The sequence below is a fragment of the Sus scrofa genome, chromosome 1 (genome assembly GCF_054392235.1).
Source record: "Sus scrofa isolate SSC_HxYL_T2T_F1_AM1 chromosome 1, Sscrofa_HxYL_maternal_Yorkshire_Landrace_v2.0, whole genome shotgun sequence".
In the NCBI taxonomy this organism is placed as follows: domain Eukaryota; kingdom Metazoa; phylum Chordata; class Mammalia; order Artiodactyla; family Suidae; genus Sus; species Sus scrofa.
This window is the reverse complement of record NC_139383.1, coordinates 260,790,794-260,816,356: the sequence shown is the minus strand read 5'-3', so window position 1 is coordinate 260,816,356 and position 25,563 is coordinate 260,790,794. Positions and strand designations below refer to the sequence as shown.

The 25,563-nt window shown below is 41.5% G+C and overlaps 1 protein-coding gene and 1 pseudogene across 4 annotated transcripts in view; one reads left to right on the top strand and one right to left on the bottom strand.

The window, feature by feature from the left end:
- Positions 1–25,563, bottom strand: part of ELP1 (elongator acetyltransferase complex subunit 1) — a 110,506-nt gene that overhangs the window by 55,692 nt on the left and 29,251 nt on the right. The window contains exons 15-28 of one of the 4 annotated variants that reach the window (XM_001924394.7): positions 13,231–13,337; positions 12,529–12,632; positions 10,778–10,831; positions 10,581–10,686; positions 9,387–9,502; positions 8,955–9,028; positions 7,830–7,908; positions 7,648–7,727; positions 5,791–5,928; positions 5,597–5,682; positions 5,136–5,284; positions 3,341–3,464; positions 2,339–2,436; positions 130–331 (exon numbers count right to left, since the gene is read on the bottom strand). In XM_001924394.7, coding sequence (XP_001924429.5) covers positions 130–331; positions 2,339–2,436; positions 3,341–3,464; positions 5,136–5,284; positions 5,597–5,682; positions 5,791–5,928; positions 7,648–7,727; positions 7,830–7,908; positions 8,955–9,028; positions 9,387–9,502; positions 10,581–10,686; positions 10,778–10,831; positions 12,529–12,632; positions 13,231–13,337 — 1,517 coding nt within the window. Of the gene's footprint in view, positions 1–129; positions 332–2,338; positions 2,437–3,340; positions 3,465–5,135; positions 5,285–5,596; positions 5,683–5,790; positions 6,941–7,292; positions 7,728–7,829; positions 7,909–8,355; positions 9,029–9,386; positions 9,503–10,580; positions 10,687–10,777; positions 10,832–12,528; positions 12,633–13,230; positions 13,338–25,563 lie in introns of those variants that run through there. The other 3 variants (XR_014825131.1, XR_014825138.1, XR_014825142.1) reach the window with 3 other exon arrangements.
- On the top strand, positions 19,576–20,131 carry LOC146407136 (chromobox protein homolog 3 pseudogene; annotated as a pseudogene).

The following is a 25,563-nucleotide window of genomic DNA, read 5'->3' as shown; positions in this document are numbered from 1 at the left end:
TAACTTTCATCAGTGGGCATGAGAGTGCCTCAAGGTATGCTGCCTTTCATTGATCTGCAAAATTGTCAAACAAAACCAAAGAAACACAAAACCTTTCTCATTTTGGAAAACCCAGATGACTGTGTTTACCTGCCAGAGTTCTGCCCAGGCTAGCCAGCTGGTCTTTGTTCAGTTCCAGCTGGGCTGCCACACAGAGCGCTTGCCGCCAGTTGCCACAAGCCAGAAAGGCGCTGAGAGCTTTCTCGTGGGCACCGCAGCGGGCAAACACAAGCCCCGCTGGCTCATGGAGGTGCTCTTGCAGCAGATGCTCCCCATAAGCAATGCTGATGTCCTGGGATAAGACGAGACATAGGGTCAGGGAGGAAAAAGTGATAATTATTTTTTAAATCTCCAATGTGGGCTGTTTTGGTCATTATACTTAAAACTCCCTGGAATTACTTAGAAAAACCCTGGATGACCAGTGTGTTCAATCTTTCTTCCACTCAAAACCTTACTGAGGATGTGCCATTTCGCCAACAAATAATTACTGAGTACTATTCTGGGAGTGAGAGTAATACAGGAATGCAAAAAATAAAACCAAACAAGCAAAAAAAAAAAAAAAAAAAAAAAAAACCCCAAACAATAACAAGCACCACCACCAAGTTCTTGCTCTTGCGGTGAAAGAGAACGAACTTATAAACACAATACAGTCTATGGCGTAATAGGCACACAGTGGTCAACGGACAGAGAGCCCGGGGCATGCTATTTTGGGGCTGTGAGGAGAAGCAGCCCGGCCAAGAGTCAGGGGGGAGTATTCCAGGCCGAGCACAGAAAGCACCACGGCCACCAGGTAGGAATGCATATGGAACACACAGGAAGGAATAACAAGAAGGCTGGTATGACGGAAGAGCACAGGAGAGGAACAGACAATGAAAATGAGAGCAAACAGGCAGCTTCTGGCCAAATTCTCTATTCCCTAGGTTAGTATTAGGCAGGGAAACACAGGGATGTAACACAGGGTCCCTGTCCTTCAGGGGACCCATGGCCTGGTGAGACCAACAAATCAGTCTATCATAGGTTGAAAAATGCCTTCGCCCAGGTAAGAACAAGGTGCTCTGGGAGCTCAGTGTTTGGCATCTCATCCAGGAATGGCTTTCCAGCAGAGGAGACCTGAGAGTTAAGAAGGACCAGTAGGAGAAGAAAAAAAAAAAAAAAAAAAAGAAGGACCAGTAGGTCTAAAGGCAGGCAGGCAGAGGGCCAGCAGAGGCAGCTAATGTTAAATAGGCAGGCAGGGGCCAGGTCATAGAACATGGGCAATTTGTGGACAAACTGAAAATGGAGGTGATGATGGCACAGTCTCCACATCCCCGGTTCTCAGGCAAGTCATTTCCCCATGTGAAAACTGTGCACAACACCTACCAGGTTGTTAAGAGAAGTACAATACATTTAGTTGATAAGCCAAGTATCTGGCAAATGAGAAAAGCTAAACAGATGTATGGTTTTTTCCCTTCTTTCTCTTTTATTTATTTTTTTTGTCTTTTTGCCTTTTCTTGGGCCGCTCCCGCAGTATATGGAGGTTCCCAGGCTAGGGGTTGAATTGGAGCGGCAGCCGCTGGCCTACGCGAGAGCCACAGCAACGCAGGATCTGAGCTGCGTCTGCAACCTACACCACAGTTCACGGCAAAGCCGGATCCTTAACCCACTGAGCAATGTCAGGGATTGAACCCACAACCTCATGGTTCCTAGTCAGATTGGTGAACCACGATGGGAACTCCTCTTTCTTCCTTTATTTCAAGGTCACACCCTCTTCATATCAAAGTTTTCAGGCTAGGGGTCAAATCAGAGCTACAGCTGCTGGCCTACACCATAGCTACAGCAACTAGGGATCCGAGCTGAATCTGCAACCTACACCACAGCTCATGACAACACTGCATCCTTAACCCACTGAGCCAGGGATTGAACCCACGTCCCCCTGGATACTACTCGGATTCATTTCAACTGCCACAATGGGAAGGAACTCCGAAACAGATGTTTGTTTAAAACACACCAAATATCCAGAAATATATGGGAAACATTAGCACTATTCAGGATGACTGGTGAGGGTGGGCAGGATGGAAATTGCCATGGTATTTTCGGTGAGGAACCAGTGACAGAGCAAGGTTTCTGGCCTGGGAAAGCTCTTCAGAAGAGGAACAGGTCAGGGCTGTTCCCTCTGACCTTGAAGATAAGAACCTCAAGATGATAATTAGTCTGGAGATAAACCTTGAAACCAAGGACAGTGTCCAGGACTCCGGATACGCCCCCTTTCCAAGTGAGCACAAAGCAAAATGAAGAGAGTCTTGTTTCCCATGTTACACACCTTGTACTGCTGCGAGTCCGGCGGGTATAACTCCAGGGCTTTGTTATACAAATTTTTATCTTTTATTAAGTTTAAGCATTCTGGGAAGTACTCCGGCCCTGCAGGAATAAGATTCATACACACATAAGCTTAAAACTTGGGAAGCATAATGGATTTCATTTCTATCAATGGTCCCTACCTAAAATCAGCAAGGGACCTTTTAAAACCTGCATGATCAAAACAAAATGCAGGAACGTGAATTTTAATGAGCACCACCGGAGATTCTGAGGTCTGAGAAGCACTAATTGGGATCAGAGTTGTACATAAAAGGAATTTTACACCATCCCTGATAAATGACCATCCAGCCCAGTGTTCTCACACCCCCCTTAATAAGAATCACCCAGGGAGCTTATTACTCGTTCATATGCCTGCATCCTACTGCAGCTCAGCTGAAGCAGATTCTCCAAGGAAGCAGAAGCTGAATGCTTAACAAGCACCCCAGGCAACCCTTCCTTGACCCCGTCTCAGCCTTCAGGAAAGAATCACAATTGCTAAAGCCAGAGGTCTGGCACCGGTCAGGGATGGGGTTAAGCAGAATACCGGGCACTGTGCTGGTTCTACTCCGCATCACTGTCAGTCAGAGCCTTGTCTTTTGGGCACTGCCAGCAGGCACCGCCACTCAGACAAGCTGAATTTCCTTTAGGTGTTTGCAAACACCAAGAAAAGAATGAATTATCAACCAATTTTGATCCTGAGACATGAAAGTGAATCTCAAAGCTGATCACTCTTAAAAGGATTTTCTCTATCTTGGCTTTGGTGCCCCTCCAGCCCATTCAAAGACATCTGCTTTACCCTCAGGTTTTCAAAAGATATGATACAAATAAGGTACCTCACTGTTAATATTTTCTACTTTGGAAATTGAAATCAATCTGTCTAAACAAACATGTGACTTCAATATATACCTCACCTAGTTCCAAAGATTATTTGAAGCAGATATAAAAACATGCTAGTCCTCACACTTACCACATTTGCTGAGGTGGCCAATGGCTTTTTCATACCGTTTCAGGTATTTGTCTATGGTGAACCGCTGATAATTTGTTTCCATTTTCTTAAGTGTATTAAGAAATGGAAGATATTCTTTAGGATCCTAAAAAAAATTTTTAATGTTTTAAAAAGAACTTTAATGCTTATCATTATAAAAATGAAAACAAACACTAATTATAGCAATAAACCCAAAGCTGCATGATTTTTAAAATATATACTATATTAATATGGTATACAAAAAACAACTTTTTTTGTGTTTTTTTTTTTGTTTTGTTTTTTGTTTTTGTCTTTTAGGGCCATACCCATGGCATATGGAAGTTTCCAGGCTAGGGGTCAAAGGCCTATGCAACGCAGATCTGATTGGCGTCTGTGACACCGCAGCTCATAGCAATGCCAGATTCTTAACCCACTGAGGGCTCAAACTTGCGTCTTCATGGATACTAGTTGGGTTTGTTACCACTGAGCCATGACGGGAACTCCCCAAAAAACAACTTTTGGTAAAGATGCTTTAACATATGGGTGTTACTAATTAGTGCAAGGCATTACACTTGGAGCTGTTTTCATGACACTTCATGTCCTCCATTTGCAAAGACCAGGTGTTAAAACAAAGATAAAATTATACTGAGTAGGACACAAAACTGCGGCCCTGCAAACCAAGTTTTTATTGGCACAGACTCTCTTCTCCAGCTCTGCGCCATGTCGCACAAAAAAAAATCTGTTTTCTGGGAGTTCTTTGTGGTGCAGCAGGTTAAAGATTGAGCATTGTCACTATAGCAGCTTGGGCTACTGCTGTGGCCTGGGTGCAATCCCTGACCTGGGAACTCCCACATGCCCAGGTGAGGCCAAGAAAAAAAAAAAACAAAAACTTGTTTTCTTCCTAAAGAAGAGCTGCTTCTTGTTCTTAATTTCAATGGTTAGACGGGATGAATACAGGAACAAAATCTGAGAGTAAATAATTAAATGCTCGTGTATGTGATTAAATGCTCATGCATGTGATGTAAAAGGCCAAACAATCAACAAACATGTAGTAAGAATCTGTTACATACAAAACAAAAATGCAATATAAACCTTATCCTCAGGAAACTTACAATCTAGTAGAGGATATAGATGGTACTCGGGTAGGCCCTGGGCGCCACAGAGGCATACAGGAGGGCCATCTCATCCAATTCCTGGTTGGTAGGCGGGCGGGAAAGAATGGCTAACGGGAAAAAATGCTACCTGGGCATCCTTCAACCAAGATGAGTAAGAATCAGCCAGGCGAGTGATAGGGTCAGGGCAGTGAAGCCCAGGGCCCTTGGGAGATGGAGGTAATGCTACCTGCAAAGGGATATGGCAGCTGGGAGACAAAAGCACTATCTTCCCTCCACTACAGAGAAGAGGATTAACACCAAGAGATGAGAACAGAGAGATACATCAAGACCAGGGATTTCTAAGCATTATATATTCTGAACTTCACCCTAGGGGAAATGGGGAGCCCATGAAGGATTTTAAGCAGATAAATGAAGGATCAATTTCCGCGTTGGCAAGGAAAGAGCAAAGAAAGGAAGGATGGGGAAGAAATGGAAGTGGCAGAAAAACCACTTTGAAAAGCCCAGAAGAGGGATAATGAGCTAGGAAGCAAGGGCCCCGGAGACTCGCAGGTCTGCCTCCAGGCCGGTACTGACAGCATTAAAATCAGACCACGTACCTACCGCACTGTCAGGAACAGGGTTTCACGCTACCATGTCTACAGAAACGAAACCGAGAAACACGTCAAAGCAGTAACCCCACATACCTTCTGTGACTTCTCAGCTACCATGAGGACCAAATCAAAGTTGTAGGTCCCGAGAGAATGATCATATAATTCATTAACATCTACCAGAAGCAGCAAATACTTCAGGGCCTCTTCGGCACTCACAGCATCAGGAACCAGGGCAGCATTTCCTGTCGGTGTATAAGAACACACAACAGAAGAAAACCATTTGGGGAACCCCCCCCCATACTTAGCAACATAACCAAAAAGACAAAGTAACACATTTTCTGGACAGAAATGGACACCAGATGAACATATTCTTTGACTCTTTTGTACCAGGTTTACAGGGCAGCACACACACAAAACGGACCCAGTCCCTAAAACGGAGACCCAAAGGCCACAGGCTACATCGGTGACTGGCCCTGGTCCTGGTATCTCCAGAAGACCAAAGACCCCCTGTCAGCCGAGGCCCCAACATACACTCTTGGTCGACATGTCTCTACCTTGAAGCTCGTGTACCTTCTGCAGCACAGTTTCCAGTTCTGGAGTTGTTTTCTTCACATGAGACGTGAGTATTGATAGGCAGTACCTGAAGTAGTAAGTGAAGGCACCAAGATGAGAGGGACACACAGGCGGAATAAAAGCAACTACACACTTCTGTCATTCACAAGATGCCAACTAATGACAGCACACGTACTTGTGAGGATTTATGTTCTCCATGGCTGCTCTCATCGCGTCGCAGATAAGGTCCACTTTTTTCCCATCCGGATCACTGGACGGCTGGACAGTGGGGGTAGATGGTGGAGGGTACATGGTCTTTGTAACATCTTCTTCCCTAAGAACAAGTGTGTATTCAAAGGTCACTAACCAAACACGTGTCCTGGCTATCAAACTACTTATTAATATAAACCATGGAGTGCTGATGACATAATAAATGATTAAAGTACTCAAATATAAGGTGAAAAATGGAAAAACTTACTGAGGAAATGAAAACATGTCCACAAAAGACACAGGAATGTTCAGAGACGTATTTGTATAGCCCCAAACTGGGTACAGTCTAGGTGTCCAGCCACAGGAACGTGAAGAAATAGACTAGTATATTTATACTATGGCATACTGCCGAGTGGTAAGAAAGAATAAACTGATACATGTAAAAACATGGCTGAGTCTCAAGATAATAAGCTGAATGAAAGAAGCTCTTTACACAGAAGAGTATATAGCATATGACTCATTAATATCAGGTTCTATAGTGAAAAACTCAAAAGTGCCATTGCCTAGAAGGTGGGGACAGAGACCGATGAGAAGGGACGTAGACAAACATTCCAAGATGAGGGAAATGTTCTCTATGTCAATAGGGATAAGAAGAACATACCTGTCAAAATTCAGGGAATGGTACGCTTATAATCTGTGCATTTCACTATAGATAAATTTGACCTGGGGAGGGGGTAGAGCCCATAGCCAAAGACCATGCTCTAGTTCACGGAAGCAAGGTGAGGCAGTGACAGGTAAAGTGGACGGATGTCTACAACTCCCTTGAAATCTAAGTTAAAGATGAATGGTGGGTGGACAGATGGTAGGTAGTGATAAAGTACAGGAAAGCAGGAAATGCAAATCTAGGTGGTGGTTAGAAAAGGTCTCTCGGAGTTCCCGTCGTGGCACAGTGGTTAATGAATCCAACCAAGAAACATGAGGTTGCAGGTTCGAACCCTGGCCTTCCTCAGTGGATTAAGGATTCGGCGTTGCTGTGAGCTGTGGTGTAGGTCGAAGATGTGGCGCAGATCTCACATTGCTGTGGCTCTGGTGTAGGCCCACAGCTACAGCTCTGATTGGACCCCTAGCCTGGGAACCTCCACATGCCGCAGGAAGGGCCCTAGAAAAGGCAAAAAGACAAAAAAAAAAAAAAAAAAAAAAAAGAAAGAAAGAAAAAAAGAAAAGGTCTCTCAACTTTTTCTATGCTTAAAAATTTTCATTAAAACAAACAAACAAAACAACAACCCCAAGGATTTCTCATTACAGTTCAGCATGCCAAGAACCAGACTAGTAACCATGATGATACCAGTTCAACCTCTGGCCTTGCTAAGTGGGTTAAGGATCTGGCATTGCTACAAGCTCCAGTGTAGATCACAGATGCAGCTCAGATCCAGCACTGCTGTGGCTGCAGCGTATGTGGGCAGCTGCAGCTCCGATTCAACCCCTAGCCTAGGAACCCCCATATTCCACAGGTGTGGTCCTAAACAGAAAAAAATAAAAGCAGAAAAAAGTCATCACAAAAAAGATCCTATTTGTTTCAATTTCATGAGAAAAATAGTTTCAGATGTACGCCTAAAAATAAAGTCAAATAATAATTTTAAATGACATGTTTAAAGACCTTAGTTCTAAAAAGAAGGGAAAAGAGTGAAAATGCAGTACATGTAGCACCTAAGAGTTATAGAGATTAAAAAAAAAGATATTGAAGATTTAGTGATTCTTCTCCATTTATCTGTTCCATTTCCTTAACCAGAGAGGGAAAATTATGGATACGATAGGATAGTCATGAATTATTCAAAACACTTACTTCAATTCTGTGAAAAACAAATTAATATGATTTACAGAATCGATCTGTCTTATGAAGGTGTCCACATTTTCAAGAAACACCTACCAAAAAAAGAGCAAGAAAGGACAAAACATTTTAGTTTGGATCATAGTTTGGATCAAGCTTCAAGTAAGCTATGGTAAGAATCAGATTTAGAATGTTACCTTAGGGTTATGATCATGAATCAGATTGAGATTAATTCTCAGTTTTCTCATGCATTCAAATGCTTCTTTAAACATAAGTCTGTGAAGAGAAAATGTACAGGGCATTTCACAAAAATTAAGCTCATTTGGACTCAAGCACATTTTCATACTAATATAAACCAGCTAAAATTAGACTACAGCCTAGCTACTCCTGAGTTTCTACTCTGAAGTCCTAAGATGAAGAATATCAGGTACCAGGCTCATCTACCTTCCTACAAGGTGTGATGTTGTCCTGATGGCCCTCGGAAAACTACATTCCCGCCCGACCCCCACCCCCCACCACGAGAAAATCATTACAGAACTTCGGGCTACTTGCCTTTCTTTTTTTTTTTTTTGTCTTTTGTCTTTTTTGTTGTTGTTGTTGTTGCTATTTCTTGGGCTGCTCCCGCGGCATATGGAGGTTCCCAGGCTAGGGGTTGAATCGGAGCTGCAGCCACCGGCCTATGCCAGAGCCACAGTAACACGGGATCCGGGCCGCGTCTGCAACCTACACCACAGCTCATGGCAACGCCGGATCCTTAACCCACTGAGCAAGGGCAGGGACCGAACCCGCAACCTCATGGTTCCTAGTCGGATTCGTTAACCACTGCGCCACGACGGGAACTCCGGGCTACTTGCTTTTTTAACAGAATGTTAGTAGATCTTTCTAATATAAAGTTTCCCCTAAATTCTAAGATTCAAACAATGGATCATTTCCCACAACAGTGGCTAAGGCATTTTTGGGTCACAGGCCTTTGCCTAAGTCTGCTGAAAGCCTTGGGACTTCTTCCTTGATAAATACCCATAGATACAGGATGGTGCAAAATCTCCTTGGGTTTACAGGCTATCTAAAGCCCATATGGCTCCCTTTAGGCTAGGAAGCCCTGTTTCATAGGATGAGCCTCAGGATTCTTTCTGCTAGGAATGTCTATCACACCATGCAATATAAGAACCAAAGTGTGAAAAAAAGAACCTCTGAGAATCCGTCTGAAGACATCTGTAATGAAAGTCTTAAAGACTTTTGACATTTTACAAATTTTAATGCAATACTTGCTCTCTTTACACATAAGTAACAGTAGGTTAACTAGTCACATACACAGTACTCACTTGTCCAACCACTTTCGGATTTGAGCCAAAACCAGAGCTCGATGATGAACAACTTCTAAGTTTCCCCTTGGCATCTTCAAATAAATCAATGACATTTTTAATTAAATAGAAAAAATTTAAATACCCAGGATATATAACTTTAACTCTTCTTAGAGAACGAACACAACAATGAGAAATAAGCACACTTCTGGCAAAATTTAGTTCTGCTAAAAATTTATTTTGAGTTTCAAGAGAAGCTTCCCTCTCAACCTTACTGGGTAGAGCCTGTATTAATACTCTTTGCATAAAGCTAGTAACAGAGAACTCAGCAAGGAAAGGTTTGTAATAAATTAATACAAATAATAAGAGAGCCTAACCTACAACGCACAAGAATTCTGTTTGGTAGCTACTGCCAAACGACAATCAGGAACATAGCCAGAAAAATCAGCTTACCTGTAATATAAGCTTTGTGTCCTGGGGCACAACCGTGACAATGCGTGAACCCCTCTCCACCTTTCGCAGAGATTCCCCATTAGGCACGTGGCTGCTGCTCAGACCTGCCTGTAATGCTAAAGACACCATAAGCTAAGCCTTATGAATTGTCAGGGAGCTCCTGCTGTGGCACAGCAGGTCAATGATCCAGCACTGTCTCTAGAGCAGCACAGGTTCAATCCCTGGCCCAGCACAGTGGGTTTAAATATCTGGTGTTGCCACAGCTGTGGCGTAGGTTACAGCTGTGTCTTGAACTTGATCCCTAGCCTGGGAACTTCCGTATGCTGTGGGTATGGCCAAAAACAAACAAACAAACAAACAAACAAACAAAAAGATTCACTGTCAGGACAGCTCTATTAACTGCAACTGAAACTGAAGAAAGTAATTAGTAATTACCAACCAGGCTGCACTGCTCTCTCACTCTATCAGAAAGACCATTAGCCTTTCGGAGGAGCAGTCTCATCCCAGGCTCCTGCCCTCTCTCTCAGAGCCCTCACGCATAGGCACATACTCGACTTCTCAAAAGACACGGAAAACACAGGGAGGACTGACGGCTTCTCTCTGTCTTAGCTTTATCAGCATACTAGGAGCTTAGTGAAAGAGTGCCTGCTTCTAAGTTAGAAACAAAGAAAGTAAGTGGGCTCTTTCTAAAATAAAAAAACTGCACATGTGTGCACATGCGTGCGTGCACGCGCGCGCGCGCGCACACACACACACACACACACACACACTGTGAGGTGTGGAATACAGAAAACAATGCAGCCAATTTCCTACAAACCATGAGATGGAGTCCTTACATGTGCAGCAGAGGGTGGCCACAGTGAGAAAGGAAGGTTACAAAGAAGAATGAGCATATTACCAGTTTGGTATCTACATGGTAATTCCAAGTAAAATATCAGTTACATAATAACATTTCCTGAAAAAGTTTTGTTTACCTTAGGATGTATTGCTTAATGCAGGACCGCCTTCTCTTTGCTACCTGAGGTACTATGTTGAGATCAGGGGCTGAGTAAATGAACTCTAACCATTTTCTCCTGTCTAGTGCTTTATGATAAAAAGCCAAAGGTGACAAACTTAAAACTTGTCATCAAAACTTCAGAGGACAAATGATTTTAGAAGAGGGATTATTTTCTATTTTATACACTGAAAACTTACTTTTCAATGAAGCCTCTCTCAGGCAAAAACACAGGCAGGTATGGGAATGAGTTGTCAACAATAAAAACTCATCATATACTGCAAATGATGTGACATTTGAAGCAACCTACAAAAGGCCGGGAGGCAAGGAGGAGAGTTAGCTGTATTACTTGCAGTAGGCACTGAAAAAGACTCAGTATCAAAACAAGCCTCCATACCTCAGTGTCATTGATGAAAAAGCGACATCTGTCAGTCAGACCAAGGACACATTCCTGCAGAGAAATAAGATCTGAAATTACAAACAATTCTAACCAAACTAGTTAACTTTTCTATCACATGGTTCTACTGCCCTATGATTTCCTACCTAAGTGCTTGTAAGTAGGTCTGAATGAAGACATGTAAATTGTGGTTGGTCCGATGCACAGTGAACTATGATGCCATCCAAGGCATCAGGAAGCCCTGCCATTTCTATCCCTTACACGTCTCAAATACATCATCTTTCAGCCCCGTACTGACTCCACTTCAACTCCAACAGTCACTTCCACCCTTCTCCCTCTCAACCTACTCTCTCTCTACTGGGCTGACAGAGTAACCTTTAACATTCCTCCCTGATTAAGCCCATCAATTTCCCAATCTTCATTAAATAAGCAAATCCACAGTCTTTCCCATGGCCTACCACTGAGGTCTAGCCACTGCTTCCATTCAGTTCCTTGAAAAAGCTGAGCTCTTTCTAAGCTCACAGTATGTACAGTTCCTCCTCCCTGGAACACTCTCCCTTTATCAGGGATAAAACTTTCTTTTTCTTCACATCTCAGCACCACCTCCCGGAGGCTTTTCCAGACCACTAGAAGGGGATCTCCCCATCCTCAGAGCTACCATTCTCTGGTTAACCCCACACCCTGCCCTATTCTCTACCGGTAGACTCTGCTCATCTGCTCCATTCTTCTATCAGAGGGGATAACCATACACATATTGATAGGTTAAAAATGCCAGAAAGGGGAGTTCCCGTCGTGACTCAGCAGTTAATGAACCCGACTAGGAACCATGAGGTTGCAGGTTCAATCCCTGGCCTTGCTCAGTGGGTTAAGGATCCGGCGTTGCAGTGAGCTGTGGTGTAGGTTGCAGACTTGGCTCGGATCCTGCGCTGCTGTGGCTCTGGCGTAGGCTGGCAGCTACAGCTCCGATTAGACCACCAGCCTGGGAACCTCCATGTGCTGAGGGAGCAGCCCTAGAAAAGGCAAAAAGACCAAAAAAAAAAAAAAAAAAAAGCCAGAAAGGAAAGAATTACTCAGCTGTTTTGCTTTGTAACCACTATATCTTACCACCAGCCATAATTACAGGCCTTCTATTATTTGATGAATGATAACCTACTGAACATTAGTTTCAAGATTACATTTCTGGAGTTCCCATCGTGGCTCAGTGTAACAAATTCGACTAGGAACCATGAGGTTGCGGGTTCGATCCCTGGCCTCACTCAGTGGGCTAAGGATCCAGCGTTGCCATGAGCTGTGGTGTAGGTCGAAGACGAGGCTCAGATCTGGTGTTGCTGTGGCTGTGGCGTAGGCCAGTGGCTACAGCTCCAATTAGATCCCTAGCCTGGGAACCTCCATATGCCACGGGAAGTGGTCCTAGAAAAGGTAAAAAGACAAAAAAAAAAAAAAGATTACATTTCTACTGCCACCCAGAGTTACTTATAAAACGTTGAATGTTCTGTACAACTGGAGATAAAAGTCTGCCAATTGTATTTTTCTGTTTTTGAATTTACATCTCCAAGGAAAGGAATCAACTAACTACTACATGCCAGGCAATCTCCTAATCCCACTTCATAGATGGAGAAGCTGAGGCTCAGTAAAGTGAGGAACTTCTCATGGTTGTCTTAAGATTTAGTGGACACTCAGGTCCACCTCATGCTATCAGTCCCTGGGTCACTGCTCTGATAGATACATTTTTCTGCCTTGTGTTCACCTACCTCTCCTCCAATCATGGCCAATTCCATCTGTGTGCATGGATAAGGAAATCGAACAGGAAATCCACCAGGGTTCTTCCATGGTTCAACAGCTGGAGAGGGTGACTCTGTAGGATTGGGGGATGAGGTTTACCAAGAGCTCATCTGCTCTTTGTAAAAAACTCTCACACCAATACTTGCTAAAACACTTAACATACAACTTAAATCACTTCACAAATGTGTCACTCATCAAAGTACTCCAGTTCATTATAAGAAAAAATACAGGTAGAACATACTTGCTAATCCCATTCTCCACATTAAAGTTTTCCAGGGTAGTTACAAGACCTCATAACTGGAGTTCCCGTCATGGCCCAGCACAAATGAATCCAACTAGAAACCATGAGGTTGCGGGTTCAATCCCTGACCTTGCTCAGTGGGTTAAGGATCCGGTGTTGCCTTGAGCTGTGGTATACGTCACAGATGTGGCTCAGATCCCACGTTGCTGTGGCTGCGGCATAAGCCGGCAGCTGTAGCTTTGATTCGACCCCTAGCCTGGGAACCTCCATGTGCTGCGGGTGCAGCCCTAAAAAGCAAAACAAAACAAAACAAAACACAACCAAACAAAACCTAATCATCACTGACACACTGATAAGATACTCACAAGTACATATTCTTAGGAATTAAACATATATCACAAACAGGATTTCCTAACATTCTGATACTCACCCCAAAGGTACTTAAGTATCTGGCCACCAGTCATCTGCAGTGCTACTGACTTGGACTTGGAGTTGCAACACAGGCTGATTATGCTTCCATCCACTGTCACAGATGAACTGACAAGAGTTAAAAAAAGGGAGATGAAGGTGTGAACAGACCACTTTTCTCAAAAGTAGTGACATTTTTTTCATTTTGCAGAACAGAAAAAGCTACTTTCCTTTGGTGCTGCACTGCCTATTTAAACAAAACATATACATAATAAATACAGACAGACACAAATGTACTATACAATAATGAACTGTTGCAAGCGCAAGCCCAGATAAAGCAATACCACATGACATTATCTTCCACTCTGACAATAAGCTAGTTTTATCTATCTTGTGAGGTTATCACGCCTATTTTGGCACCAATTCTAAATGACTTATTGCAACTTGCTACAATTTACTGTCTTTGGGAGAAAACATGATGCCAAATATCACTTTTATCTTCTCATACAAACTGTATTAAATAAAGCAGTGAATCTGTAGAACAGTGAGCAGGCTCAGTATCTCTATTTCTGTTATATTCTTTCACAGAAATCTATGGACTTCATTAATGGGAAGAGAGGTATCTGTTACTGTCATATTTTTTTCCTGAGCCCATGAACCAAGAGGAGACATGTCTTAAAGGAAGTGGAAAAGGCAGCGATAAAAGCAAGTGATGACAAGGCTAACATTTATTCAAAAGTTTTTCTAACCAATCTACAAAAAAAACAAGATGCCACAAATTTTATGAGGATAAATTATCCATGAAGAAGGGAAGAGATTCTGAAGCTGCACTGGCTGAGACTGGATCTTGGGTCCAGCCATGTTATCTGAAGTGATACTTAAACACCTCACCTGCCTTAGCTGTAAAAATAAGGGTGCCAACAGTACACACTTCAGAGAGGTACTGAAAGAAATGAGTTAGGAGTTCCCTTTGTGGCTCATTGATAATGAACCTGACTAGTATCCATGAGGACGCAGGTTCGATCCCTGGCCTTGCCTTGCTCAGTGGGTTAAGGATCCAATGTTGTCATGAGCTGTGGTGTAGGTTGCAGACGAGGCTCGGATTTGGCATTGCTGTGGCTGTGGCGTAGGCTGATTCAACCCCTAGCCTGGGAACTTCCATATGCTGCAGATGCAGCCCTAAAAACACCAAAAAAGAAATGTGAGTTCACAGAGGAAAAGCCCTTAAAACAACCTTTACAAACTCCAAGCTATTGTAAAAATATAAGCTACAAAAAGCTATAAGCTGATTAAGGGACTTTATATTCCTCAAATACATATTTTGTATGAACAAAATCGTCTTTTTTGAGAAACAAAACCGAAGCAAGAGAAATATATTTTAAATGACTTCTCATTTCCTTTACAGCAAATGAGATGATGGCATTATCTTTACCTTTTCTAAGCTAATGATAATAAAATTTCAAATTTGGAGTAGAAAAATGCATAATTTAGGCATTTTTAATGTTAACTGCTCTGTTTTCCAAAGGAAGCCTCTGTGAGTCTGCACGTAGCTAGAACATATTCTACATCCAGACATATTCATGAAAAGCTTTTAAAAATATGAAGCATTATCTTTCAAAGTCAATAACTGCACTAGAATGTGTTTTATGCATACAATAAAGAAAGGTTCCTGATCCAGGATTAAGATGGTGGAGGAGTAGGACACAGAGCTCACCTTCTCCCACAAACACTTCAAAAAACAAAACAAAAAAAACGTAGAACGATTTGCAGAGATCTACTGAACGGTGGCAGAAGACTTCAGACTTCAAGAAAATGTGAGAAAACATCCACATAACTGGGTAAAACAAAAGGAGTAACAGAGAGAGAGAGAAGAAAGAAAGAAAATCACGATGGGACCAACACTCCTGAGAGGGAGCAGTGAAAAGAGGAAAGGAATCCACACCCTGGGAAGCCATCTAATTAGGAGGGAGATCAGCCGGGATAAAGGGGAAGCCTCCAAGCCTTGGAGAAAAGCACAACAGCCAGTCTGAGGAGGGCAAAGCAGAGCGTATCACTGCCAGCACAACACAGCCAGAGACACTATGGTGGGGGCTGGGCACCAAGGCTCAGGCTTCAGAGGTCGGTTCTGGGGAGAAGACTAAAGTTGGCTGTGTGGAAACAGCCTAAGGGGGCTAGGGAGTGGTGCACAACAGCCAAGGGACTGTGGGAGGAGGCCCGGGCTCCCCAGAAGAGCAAGGCACCATTGTTTCGGAGTGTGAGAGGAGGAGGGCAGAGGGGGCAGGGACCACCCTAGGAAGTTCTTTCTCTGCACCTCATAAGGGCTCTTAGGCAGCAGGGCACCTCTTGCATGGATACAGGGGTGGGTACAAACCATCTCAGCCATCTCAGACTACACAGGTGGGCATGGCCTGCTACCATTGAGGGTTCTGTGACCAGGCATTACCTATCACCCCAGTCATCCCAGTCGTTGCCACCATGGAAGGCACCACAATTGAGCACCACCCATTACCCCCACCACCTGACTAGGAATGCACACAGCCTGTCACTAACAAGGGTCCCAGGTGCTGCTCCCACTTCACTAGGGGGTCACTGCCAAGGGCCCTGCAAACCAGGGCTGCCCACTGCCCCCACCTCCCTAGAAGCACCTGCACACCCCTATCAAGGGGTAACAGCCCATGTGCACTGAGGAAAGAGAGGGCAAGCATCCAAATCAAAAGCAACCCCCATGCCAAAAAAATGAAGCTACACAAGCTACCCAGGGACACTTCTGCATATAAATAGCCCTCCAAGACTAAAGTAGTAATTGTTTTTCCTAAAGTCACAGATTAAGAAAAATATAAGCAAAATGAAGAAGCACAAGAAGCATTCCCAGTTAAAAGAACCGAATTCCCCTGAAGGAGCAAACAATGAAAAGACCTCTGCAGTCTAATAGCCAGATCAAAAAGGAGGTAATGAAAATACTGAAGGAATTAAGAATGGCCATCTACAATATAAAGATTACTTTAAAAAAGAACTAGAAAGCATAAGGAGAAGCCAAGAAAAAAATCAGAAAATTCATTTGCTGAGATGAAAGATGAGCTTAAGATAATGAACAGCAGAATGAATAACGCAGAGGAACAAATAAATGACTTGGAAGATAGTATAATGGAAATCACCCAATCAGAACAGCGGGCAGAAAGCCAGACAAAAAAATAAAAGCAATATAAGGAGTTCCCATGTGGCACAATGGAATCAAATCCATGAAGACACAGGTTCGATCCCTGGCCTTGCTCAGTGGGTTGGTGATCTGGCGTTGCCCTGACCTGTGGTGCTGGTTGCTTATGTGGGTCGTATCCCACATTGCTGTGGCTGTGTTGTAGGCCAGCAGCTATAGCTCACATCTCCTAGCCTGGGAACTTTCATATGCCGTGGGTGTAGCCCTTAAAAAGGGGGGGGGGGCAATATAAGAGATCTATAGGATAATGTAAAGTGTGCCAAACGCATAATAGGGATCCAAAAAAGAGAAAAAGGGATTGAAAATGTACTAGAAGAAATTAGAGCTGAAAATCTCCCAAATCTAAAGAAGGAAACAGACGTCCAGTTACAGGAAGCACAGAGGATTCCAAACAAGATGAACCCAAACAGACCTACACCAAGACATAGTATAATAAAAATGAGAAAAGTTAAAGGAGAAGATTCTAAAGGCAGCAAGAAAAAAACAAGCAAATTACAAGGAAGCCGCCAAAAGGCTATTGAAGTGTTTGTATTTCTCTACAGAAACACTATAGGCCAGAGGGATTAGCAAGATACATTCAAAGTTCTAAAGGGAAAATCTGCAACCTAGAATACCATGTGCAGCAAGACTATCATTTAAAATAGAGAGAGGGAGAGGGAGTTCCCATCATGGCTCAGCGGCTAACAAATCGGACTAGGAACCATGAGGTTGCGGATTCGATCCCTGGCCTTGCTCCGTGGGTTAAGGATCCGGCATTGCCTTGAGCTGTGGTGTAGGTCACAGATGTGGCTCAGATCCCGAGTTGCTGTGGCTCTGGCGAAGGCTGGTGGCTACAGCTCTGATTAGACCCCTAGCCAGGGAACCTTCATAAGCCATGGGTGTGGCCCTAGAAAAGGAAAAAGACCAAAAAAAAAAAAAAAAAAAGAGGGAAAAATATATAATTTTTCATGACCCTGTGGCTACAGACAGCTTCCCTGCAAGTGGCCCAACAAAAGGAGTGACCATGGGAATGGCACCCACCAAGAGGCCAGAGAGAGTGCTGCCTAACAATAGCTAGGGAGCAGCCCCTGCCCTTGGAGCCACAAAGAGGACTCCCATGAGCAGCTCAGCAAAGGGAGTGACCATGGGAGTGGCGACCGACCCTATGGCTATAGAGGGCTCTCCTGAAAGCAAGCCAACAAAGGGAATGACCATGGTAATGGCACCTAACGCCAAGGCTACAGAGAGAGCTCCTGCAAGCTGCCCATCAGAGGGAAGGACTGAGGGAACAACATCCATCCACACAGTTCTAAGAGCATCCCTGGCAAAGGGAGGGACCAAAGGAACAGCTGCTGACATTGCCAGAAACAGTTCTGAGAGCTGCATGGTAACAGAAGGAGTTGCAGGAGCTGCTGCCCCCCCCCCCCCCATAAGAGCAGTCCTGTTAACCATGAACCACTGCCACCTCCCTCACAGACCCATCCCTAGCAGCCACCCAGCTCCAGGAGAGAGAGTATGATACCACTGCTCCCATCAGGTGCTCTAGGTACACAAGAGCCATCCCCTTCCCCAAAAAACTCCAGGGCTGGACATCAGCTGCTGCCTCTACACACCTGCTGTTAAGGGGATCAGAAACACAGAAAGGTAGACAATATGAGATAACAAAGAAACCGCTTTCAAGAATAAGATAAAAAACACACAAAAACAACTAAATGCAGATAAGATGGGCAATCTACCCCCAAAAAAATTCAGAGTGGTGATAGCAAAGATGATCCAAGGGAAGAGAATCGAGGCATAGATAGAGAAGTTACAAGAAATGTTTAACAAAGAGCTAGAAAACTAAGATGAATAGCACAATATCCCAAACAGGATAAACCCAAAAAGAACCACAGTGAGACACACACTCATCAAACAGACAAAAATTAAAGAAAAAGAAAAACATATTAAAAGCCACAAGGTAAAAGCAACAAATAACATAAAAGGGAGCCCTCATAACAGCTGATTTTTCAGCAGAAAGTCTCCAAGCTAGAAGGGAGTGGCAAGATATATTTAAGGTGATGAAGGGGAAGAACCTGGAACCAAGAATACGCTATCCAGCAAGGCTCTCATTCAGATTTGACAGAGAGATCAAAAGCTTTTCAGACAAGCAAAAGCTAAGAGAATTCAGTACCTTCACACCAGCTTTACAACACCCACTAAAGGAATTTCTCCAGGCAGAAGAAAAAAGGCCCCAATTAGAAAATAAGAAAACTGCAGATGAGAAAGCTCACCGGTAAAGGCAAACATAATATTAAAGTAGGACATCACCCACTGACAAATAAGGTATCAAAACTAGCAAGCACTGAAGAGGAGAGGACAAATGCAGAACAATGAAAATACATTTGAAATTAAGAGACCAGCAATCAAAACCAATTCTGTACATATACAGATTGCTGTATCAATATAGAGATTACTTTAATGGGAATCAAAAACCAAAGAATTATAATAGACACACACATAATAAAGAAAAAGCAAACCAAATACAACACTAAAGATTGTCAGCAAATCATAAAAGAATAAGAGGAAAGGAGAAAAAAAAAGATCTAAAATAACAAATCCAAAACAATTTTAAAAATCGCAGTAAGTACACACATATCCATAATTACACTGAATATAAATGGATCAAATGTTTCAATTAAAAGATACAGACTGGCTTAATGGATACAAAACAAGACCTGAATGTGCTATTTATAAGAGACCCACTTCAGACTGAAGGACAGGGACCGATTCAAAGTGAGAGTCTGGAAGAAGGAAATCAAAGGAAACCTGGAGTAGCAATATTCATATCAGAGAAAACAGATTTTAAATAAAGAAGGTCACAGGAGACAAAAAAAGACACTACATAATGATCAAAGGATCAATCCCAGAAGAGGATACAACAATTGGAAATATTTACGCACTCAACACAGAAGAGCACAATATATAAAGGCAACCGCTAACAGCCGTAAAAGGAGAAACTGACAGTAATACAATAATAGTGGGGCCTGGGAGCTACAGCCCAAGTGCAGCTCCCCAGCCCTGTCCCCCTCGGATGTGGCTGGAGCTAGAGGTGCTCAGGGCCAAAGACACTGCAGATCTGGGACATGGAGCAGCTCTGAGGCAGTAAATAATACCTCTTCAAGTCTGCAATAAAAAATGCCCTCCAATAAAACTACATTGAAAAAACAGTGAAAGAAATAGAATGGAAAAAGTAAAAACGTTGAAGAGGAAGAGCCTAGAGAATTTGTTGTAGAAAAAGTACTGGACCTATGTGTAGTGAATGGGAAAGTGGAATATTTCTGAAAGTGCAAGGGGTTTACAGATGCAGACAATACTTGGGAATCTGATGAAAATCTGGATTGTTCAGAGTTAATTGAAGCATTTCTTAATTCTCAAAAAGCTGGTAAAGAAAAAGATGGAACATAAAGAAAGTCATTATCTGACAGTGAATCTGATGATAGCAAATCAAAAAAAAGAAACACTGCTGATAAACCAAGAGGTTTTGCCAGAGGTCTTGATCCAGAACGAATAACTGGTGCCACAGACAGCAGTGGAGAATTAATGTTTCTCAAGAAATGGAAAGATTCAGATGGGGCGGACTTGGTGGTGGCAAAAGAGGAAAATATGAAGTATCAAATATTGCTCAAATGTAATTGCTTTTTATGAAGAGAGACTAACTTGGCATTCTTGTCCAGAAGATGAAACTCAATAACTGTTTGCATTTCTTTTTATATATATTTATACATGTATATAAAATCTGGGTCTCATGGGGTTTTATTAGAAAGAAATAACTACATTTTAATAAATCAAATTTGAATATGTTCCTCCTACACTGTTGGTGGTTGTACCAATATAAATTGTAAACTGGTACCACCACTATGGAAACAGTATGGAAGTACCTCAGAAAACTATATATAGAACTACCATAGGACCCAGCAATCCCACTCTTGAGCATATATCCAGACAAAACTTTCCTTGAAAAAGACAGATGCACCTGTATGTTAACTGTAGCACTATTCACCACAGCCAAGACATGGAAACAACCTAAATGTCCATCGACAGATAACTGGATTAAGGAGATGTGGTACATACACACAATGAAATACTACTCAGCCACAAAAAGAACAAAATAATGCCATTTGCAGCAACACAGATGGACTAGAGACACTCACACTAAGTGAAATAAGTCAGAAAGAGAAAGACAAACATATGATCATCACTTTTATCTGGAATCTAATATATAGCACAAATAAACCTTTCCACAGAAAAGAAACTCATGGACTTGGAGAACAGACTTGTGGTTGCCAAGGGAGAGGGGGAGGGAGTGGGATGGACTGGGAATCTGGGGTTAATAGATGGAAACTATTGCCTTAGGAATGGATAAGCAATGAGATCCTGCTGTATAGCACCGGGAACTATATCTAGTCACTTATGATGGAGCATGATGGAGGACAGTGTGAAAAAAGAATGTGTGTGTGGGGGGGGGGGCGCGCGTGACTGGGTAATTTTGCTATACAGTAGAAAATTGACAGAACACTGTAAACCAACTATAATGGAAAAAATAAAATCATTTAAAAAATATAAAATGGAAAAAAGTTTGATATGTTCACTTTGAAGTAGTACTGGGGAAGTTGTTGGGGTTTTTTGTTTCTGCATCTGTGTAACACTGCTTACTTTGAACAAATAAAAGCTTCCTTTAGTATAAAAGAACATTTAATTCTATGGTATATTATTTCCTCTGCATTAGAGAACAGCTTTTCTAAATGTCAGGGAAAATCTCCACAGTCATTGCTCAATCAGAATTTAGAATTTGCATTTAACTCATAAATGCCTAAGGACCATTCTGGGTTTTTCATGTGTGTATACATAAAATACACAGGTATGTGGCCTGGGGTTTTTTGTTTTTGTTTTGGGGTGTTTTTTAATACATTTACCAAAACAAAAACAGCATTTCACAATCATACGTAAGCCCATGTTTCCGGGATCCCATAAGTTTAAGCAATATAAGAAATTGCTTCAAGTTAAATTGAAATTTTTGAAGTCTTAACTTTTCAAATTAAATAATTTTGTAATTAATTGGACAACTTTAAACAATTTGGACATTTTTTAAAAGCGGCCATATCAGAATCTGCAACCATATCTACAGTCATACAAATTCAGTTTTATCTGCAAAATCCCTGAAAGGAAAATTTTATCAGTACCAACAACCTGCCCACCCGAATGAAAAAACTAGAAAAATTCTAGTGTGTTTTAAATAAGCCAAGCAAAACTTAGTTAAATGGACATTTAAAGGTTCCTTCTGGTGAACCATTCCTTTACAAGAAGTTGAAATCCTTGTGCTATATTGACTGAAATGCCATGATACATGGAATTTTCTTTTTTGTCTCTTTTTTAGGGCCTCATCCACAGCATATGGAGGTTTCCAGGCTACAGGTCAAATCGGAGCTACAGCTGCCAGCCTACACCACAGCCACAGCAGTGCCAGATCTGAGCTGTATCTGCAACCTACACCACAGCTCACAACAACGCCGGACCCTTAACCCACTGAGGGAGGCCAGGGATCAAACTGGCGTCCTCATGGATGCTAGTCAGATTCGTTTCCACTGAGCCATGACAGAAACTCCAATATATGGAATTACTAAGACTTGTTCATGGAAACCTAATCAGGTAGCTAGTGAGGTTAGCAACTGAAGACCTGCAGGAATACATGGAGTAAACAAACTTTTGTAATCTCAACTTGACCTGTATGTTTTTTCTTTACCCCAACCCATTCCTTACAAGTAGGCTCAGTCTTCTCAGTATTTGGGTTACTGGTTCAGCAGAAGCCAGGAAAAATAATTTTGTAGTAATCAGAATGTTATTCAACTGTATATTGTTCACTTTATTATAAACATTGGTGAACAGTGGCCAATAGTTTTATATCCCTTTAAAAAAAAAAAGTGGGGAACTTTAACACCCCACTTACAACAATAGATAATCCAGACAGAAAATCAGCAAGGAAACAGAGGCCTTAAATAATACTCAAGACCAGACAGACTTAACTGATATTTAAAGAACATTCCATCGAAGTGCAGCATAATATACATTCTTCTCATGTGCACACGGAACATTCTCGAGGATAGATCTAATCCTAGGGCCACAAATCAAGCCTTGGCAAATTTTAACAAATTAAAATTATATCAAGCATTTTCTCCAATCACAATACTATGAGACGAGAAACCAAATACAAGAGCAAAAACCACAAACTCCTGGAAATTAAACAATATGTTATTAAACAAACAATGGATCACTGAAGAAATAGATACTTAGAGACAAATGACAAGGAAGATATGACAATCTAAACCTAAGGGACATAACAAAATCAGTTCTGAGAGGGAAGTCTATAGCTACACAATTTTATCTCAGGGAATAAAAAATGTCAAATAATTTAACCTTACACCTAAAGCAATTTGAGAAGGAAGAACAAAGCCTAAAAGTAGTAGAAGGAAAGAAATCATGAAGATCAGGGCAGAAATGAATGAAATAAAGACAGAAAACAATAGAGAAGATCGCTGAAAGTAAAAGTTGGTTCTCTGAAAAGATCAACAAAATTGATCTTTAGCCAGATTTATCAAGGAAAAAAGGGAGAAGTCTCAAATCAATAAAATTAGAAAGGAAAAAGGACAAGTTACAACTGACACCACACTAATACAAAGGATTTGAGACTACTACAAATAACTATACACCAGTAAAATGAACAACCTAGAAAAAATGGACAGTCTTACAAAGGTACAACCTGCGAAGACTGAATCAGAAATAAACAGAAAATATGAACAGATCAAAAACAAATACTGAAATTGAAACTGTGATTTAAAATCTTCCAGAAAACAAAAGTCCAGGACATGATGGCTTCACAGGGGAATTCTGTCAAGCATTCAGAGAAGAGTTAACACCTGTTCTACTGAAACTTTTCCAAAAATTGCAGACAAAGGAACACTCCCAAGCTCATTTTGTGAGGTCACCATCACCCTGATACCAAAACAGACAAAGATAACACAAAAACAAAAATTACAGGCCAATATCACTGATGAAAATAGAAAGAAAAATCCTCAACAAAACATTAGCAGACTGAATCCAACTATATAGTAAAAGGATCATAAAACATAATTAAGTGAGATTTATTCCAGTGATGCAAGAATTCATCCATGTCTGCAAATTAATCAGTGTGATACATGACATCAACAAACTGAAGAATACAAACTATATGATCATCTCAACAGATGCAAAAAAAGCTTTGGACAAAATTTGACACCCATTTCTGACAAAAACTTTCCAGAAAGTGGGCACAGAGGGAACCCACCTCAAAATAATAAAGGCTCTAATGACAAACCCACAACTAAAATCATCTTCAATGGTGAAAAACTGAAAGCATTTCTGCTAAGATCAGAAACAAGACAAGGATTTCCACTTTCACCATTGTTACTGAACATAGTTTTGGAAGTCCTGGCATGGCAATCCAAAAAAAAAAAAAAGAAAAGGAATACAAATTGGAAAGGAAGAAGTAAAACTATCACTTTTGGCAGATGACATGATACTGTACCTAGAAAATCCTAAAGACACTACCAGAAAACTATTAGAGTTCATTAATGAATCTGGTAAAGGATGGATGATAAATACACAGAAATCTATTGTACTTCTAAATACTAACAATGAAAAATCAGAAAGAGAAATTAGGGAAACCATCCCATTTACCATCACATCAAAAAGAACAAAATACCTAGGAATAAACCTACCTAAAGACATAAAAGACCTGTACTTTGAAAGTTACAAGACACTGATGAAAGAAATCAAAGATAATACAAATACATGGAAAGATATACCATGTTCTTGGAATGGAAGAAATCAATATTGTCAAAATGACTACACTTAAACCAGCTATAATGGAAAAAAAAATAAAAAACATTATACAGAAAAAAAAAATGACTCTACTACCCAATGCAAGCTACAGACTAAATGCAATCCCTATCAAATTATCAATGATATTCTTCAGAGAACTTGAACAAAATATTTTAAATTTGTATGGAAACACAAAAGACCCCAAATAGCCAAAGCAACATTGAAAAAGAAAGCAGAACTAAAGGAATCAGGCTTCCTGACTTCAGACTATACTACAACGCTACAGTCATCAAAACAGTGTGGTGCAGAAACAGAAATATAGATCAGGATATAAAGCCCAGAAATAAACCCAGGCACCTATGGTCAACTAATCTATGACTAAGGAGGCAGGAACATCCGATGGAGGAAAGACAGTCTCTTCAATAAGTGGTAATGGGAAAACTGGATGGCTATATCTAAAAGAATGAAATTAGAGCATTCCCTAACACCATCTGGCCCTATGTTTAGGTCTTTAATATTAAAAATGGATTAAAGACCTAAACATAGGGCCAGATACTATAAAACTGCTAGAGGAAAACATAGGCAGAATGCTCTTTGACACAGATCAAAGAGATATCTTATTTGATCCACCTCCAAGAATAATGACAATAAAAACAAAAATAAAACAATGGGACCTAATTAAACGCAAAAGCTTTTGCACAGCAAAGGAAACCATAAAAGAAAGAAAGAAAGAAAAGACAACTCAGAATGGGAGAAAATCTTTGCAAACTATGCAACTGACAAAAGCTTAATCTCTAAAATATACAAACAGCTCAATAACAACAAAAAAACAACCCAATTAAAAAATGGGCAGAAGACCTATACAGACATTTCTCCAAAGACACATGAATGGCCAGTAGGCACATGAAAAGATGCTCAACCGTCACTAATTTTACACACACACACACAGTCTTTTGTCTTTTGAGGGCTGCACCCTTGGCATTTGGAGATTCCCAGGCTAGAGGTCTAATAGCTGTTGCTGCAGTCCTACACCACAGCCACAGCAACACCAGATCTGAGCCAAGTCTGTGACCTACACCACAGCTCACGGCAGTGCCGGATCCTTAACTCACTGAGCAAGGCCAGGGATCAAACCCGCAACCTCATGGTTTCTAGTCGGTTTGGTTTCCACTGAGCCACAACGGGAACTCCAACCATCACTAATTATTAGAGAAATGAAATCAGAACCACAATAAGGTATCACATTGCACCAGTCATAATGGCCACCAT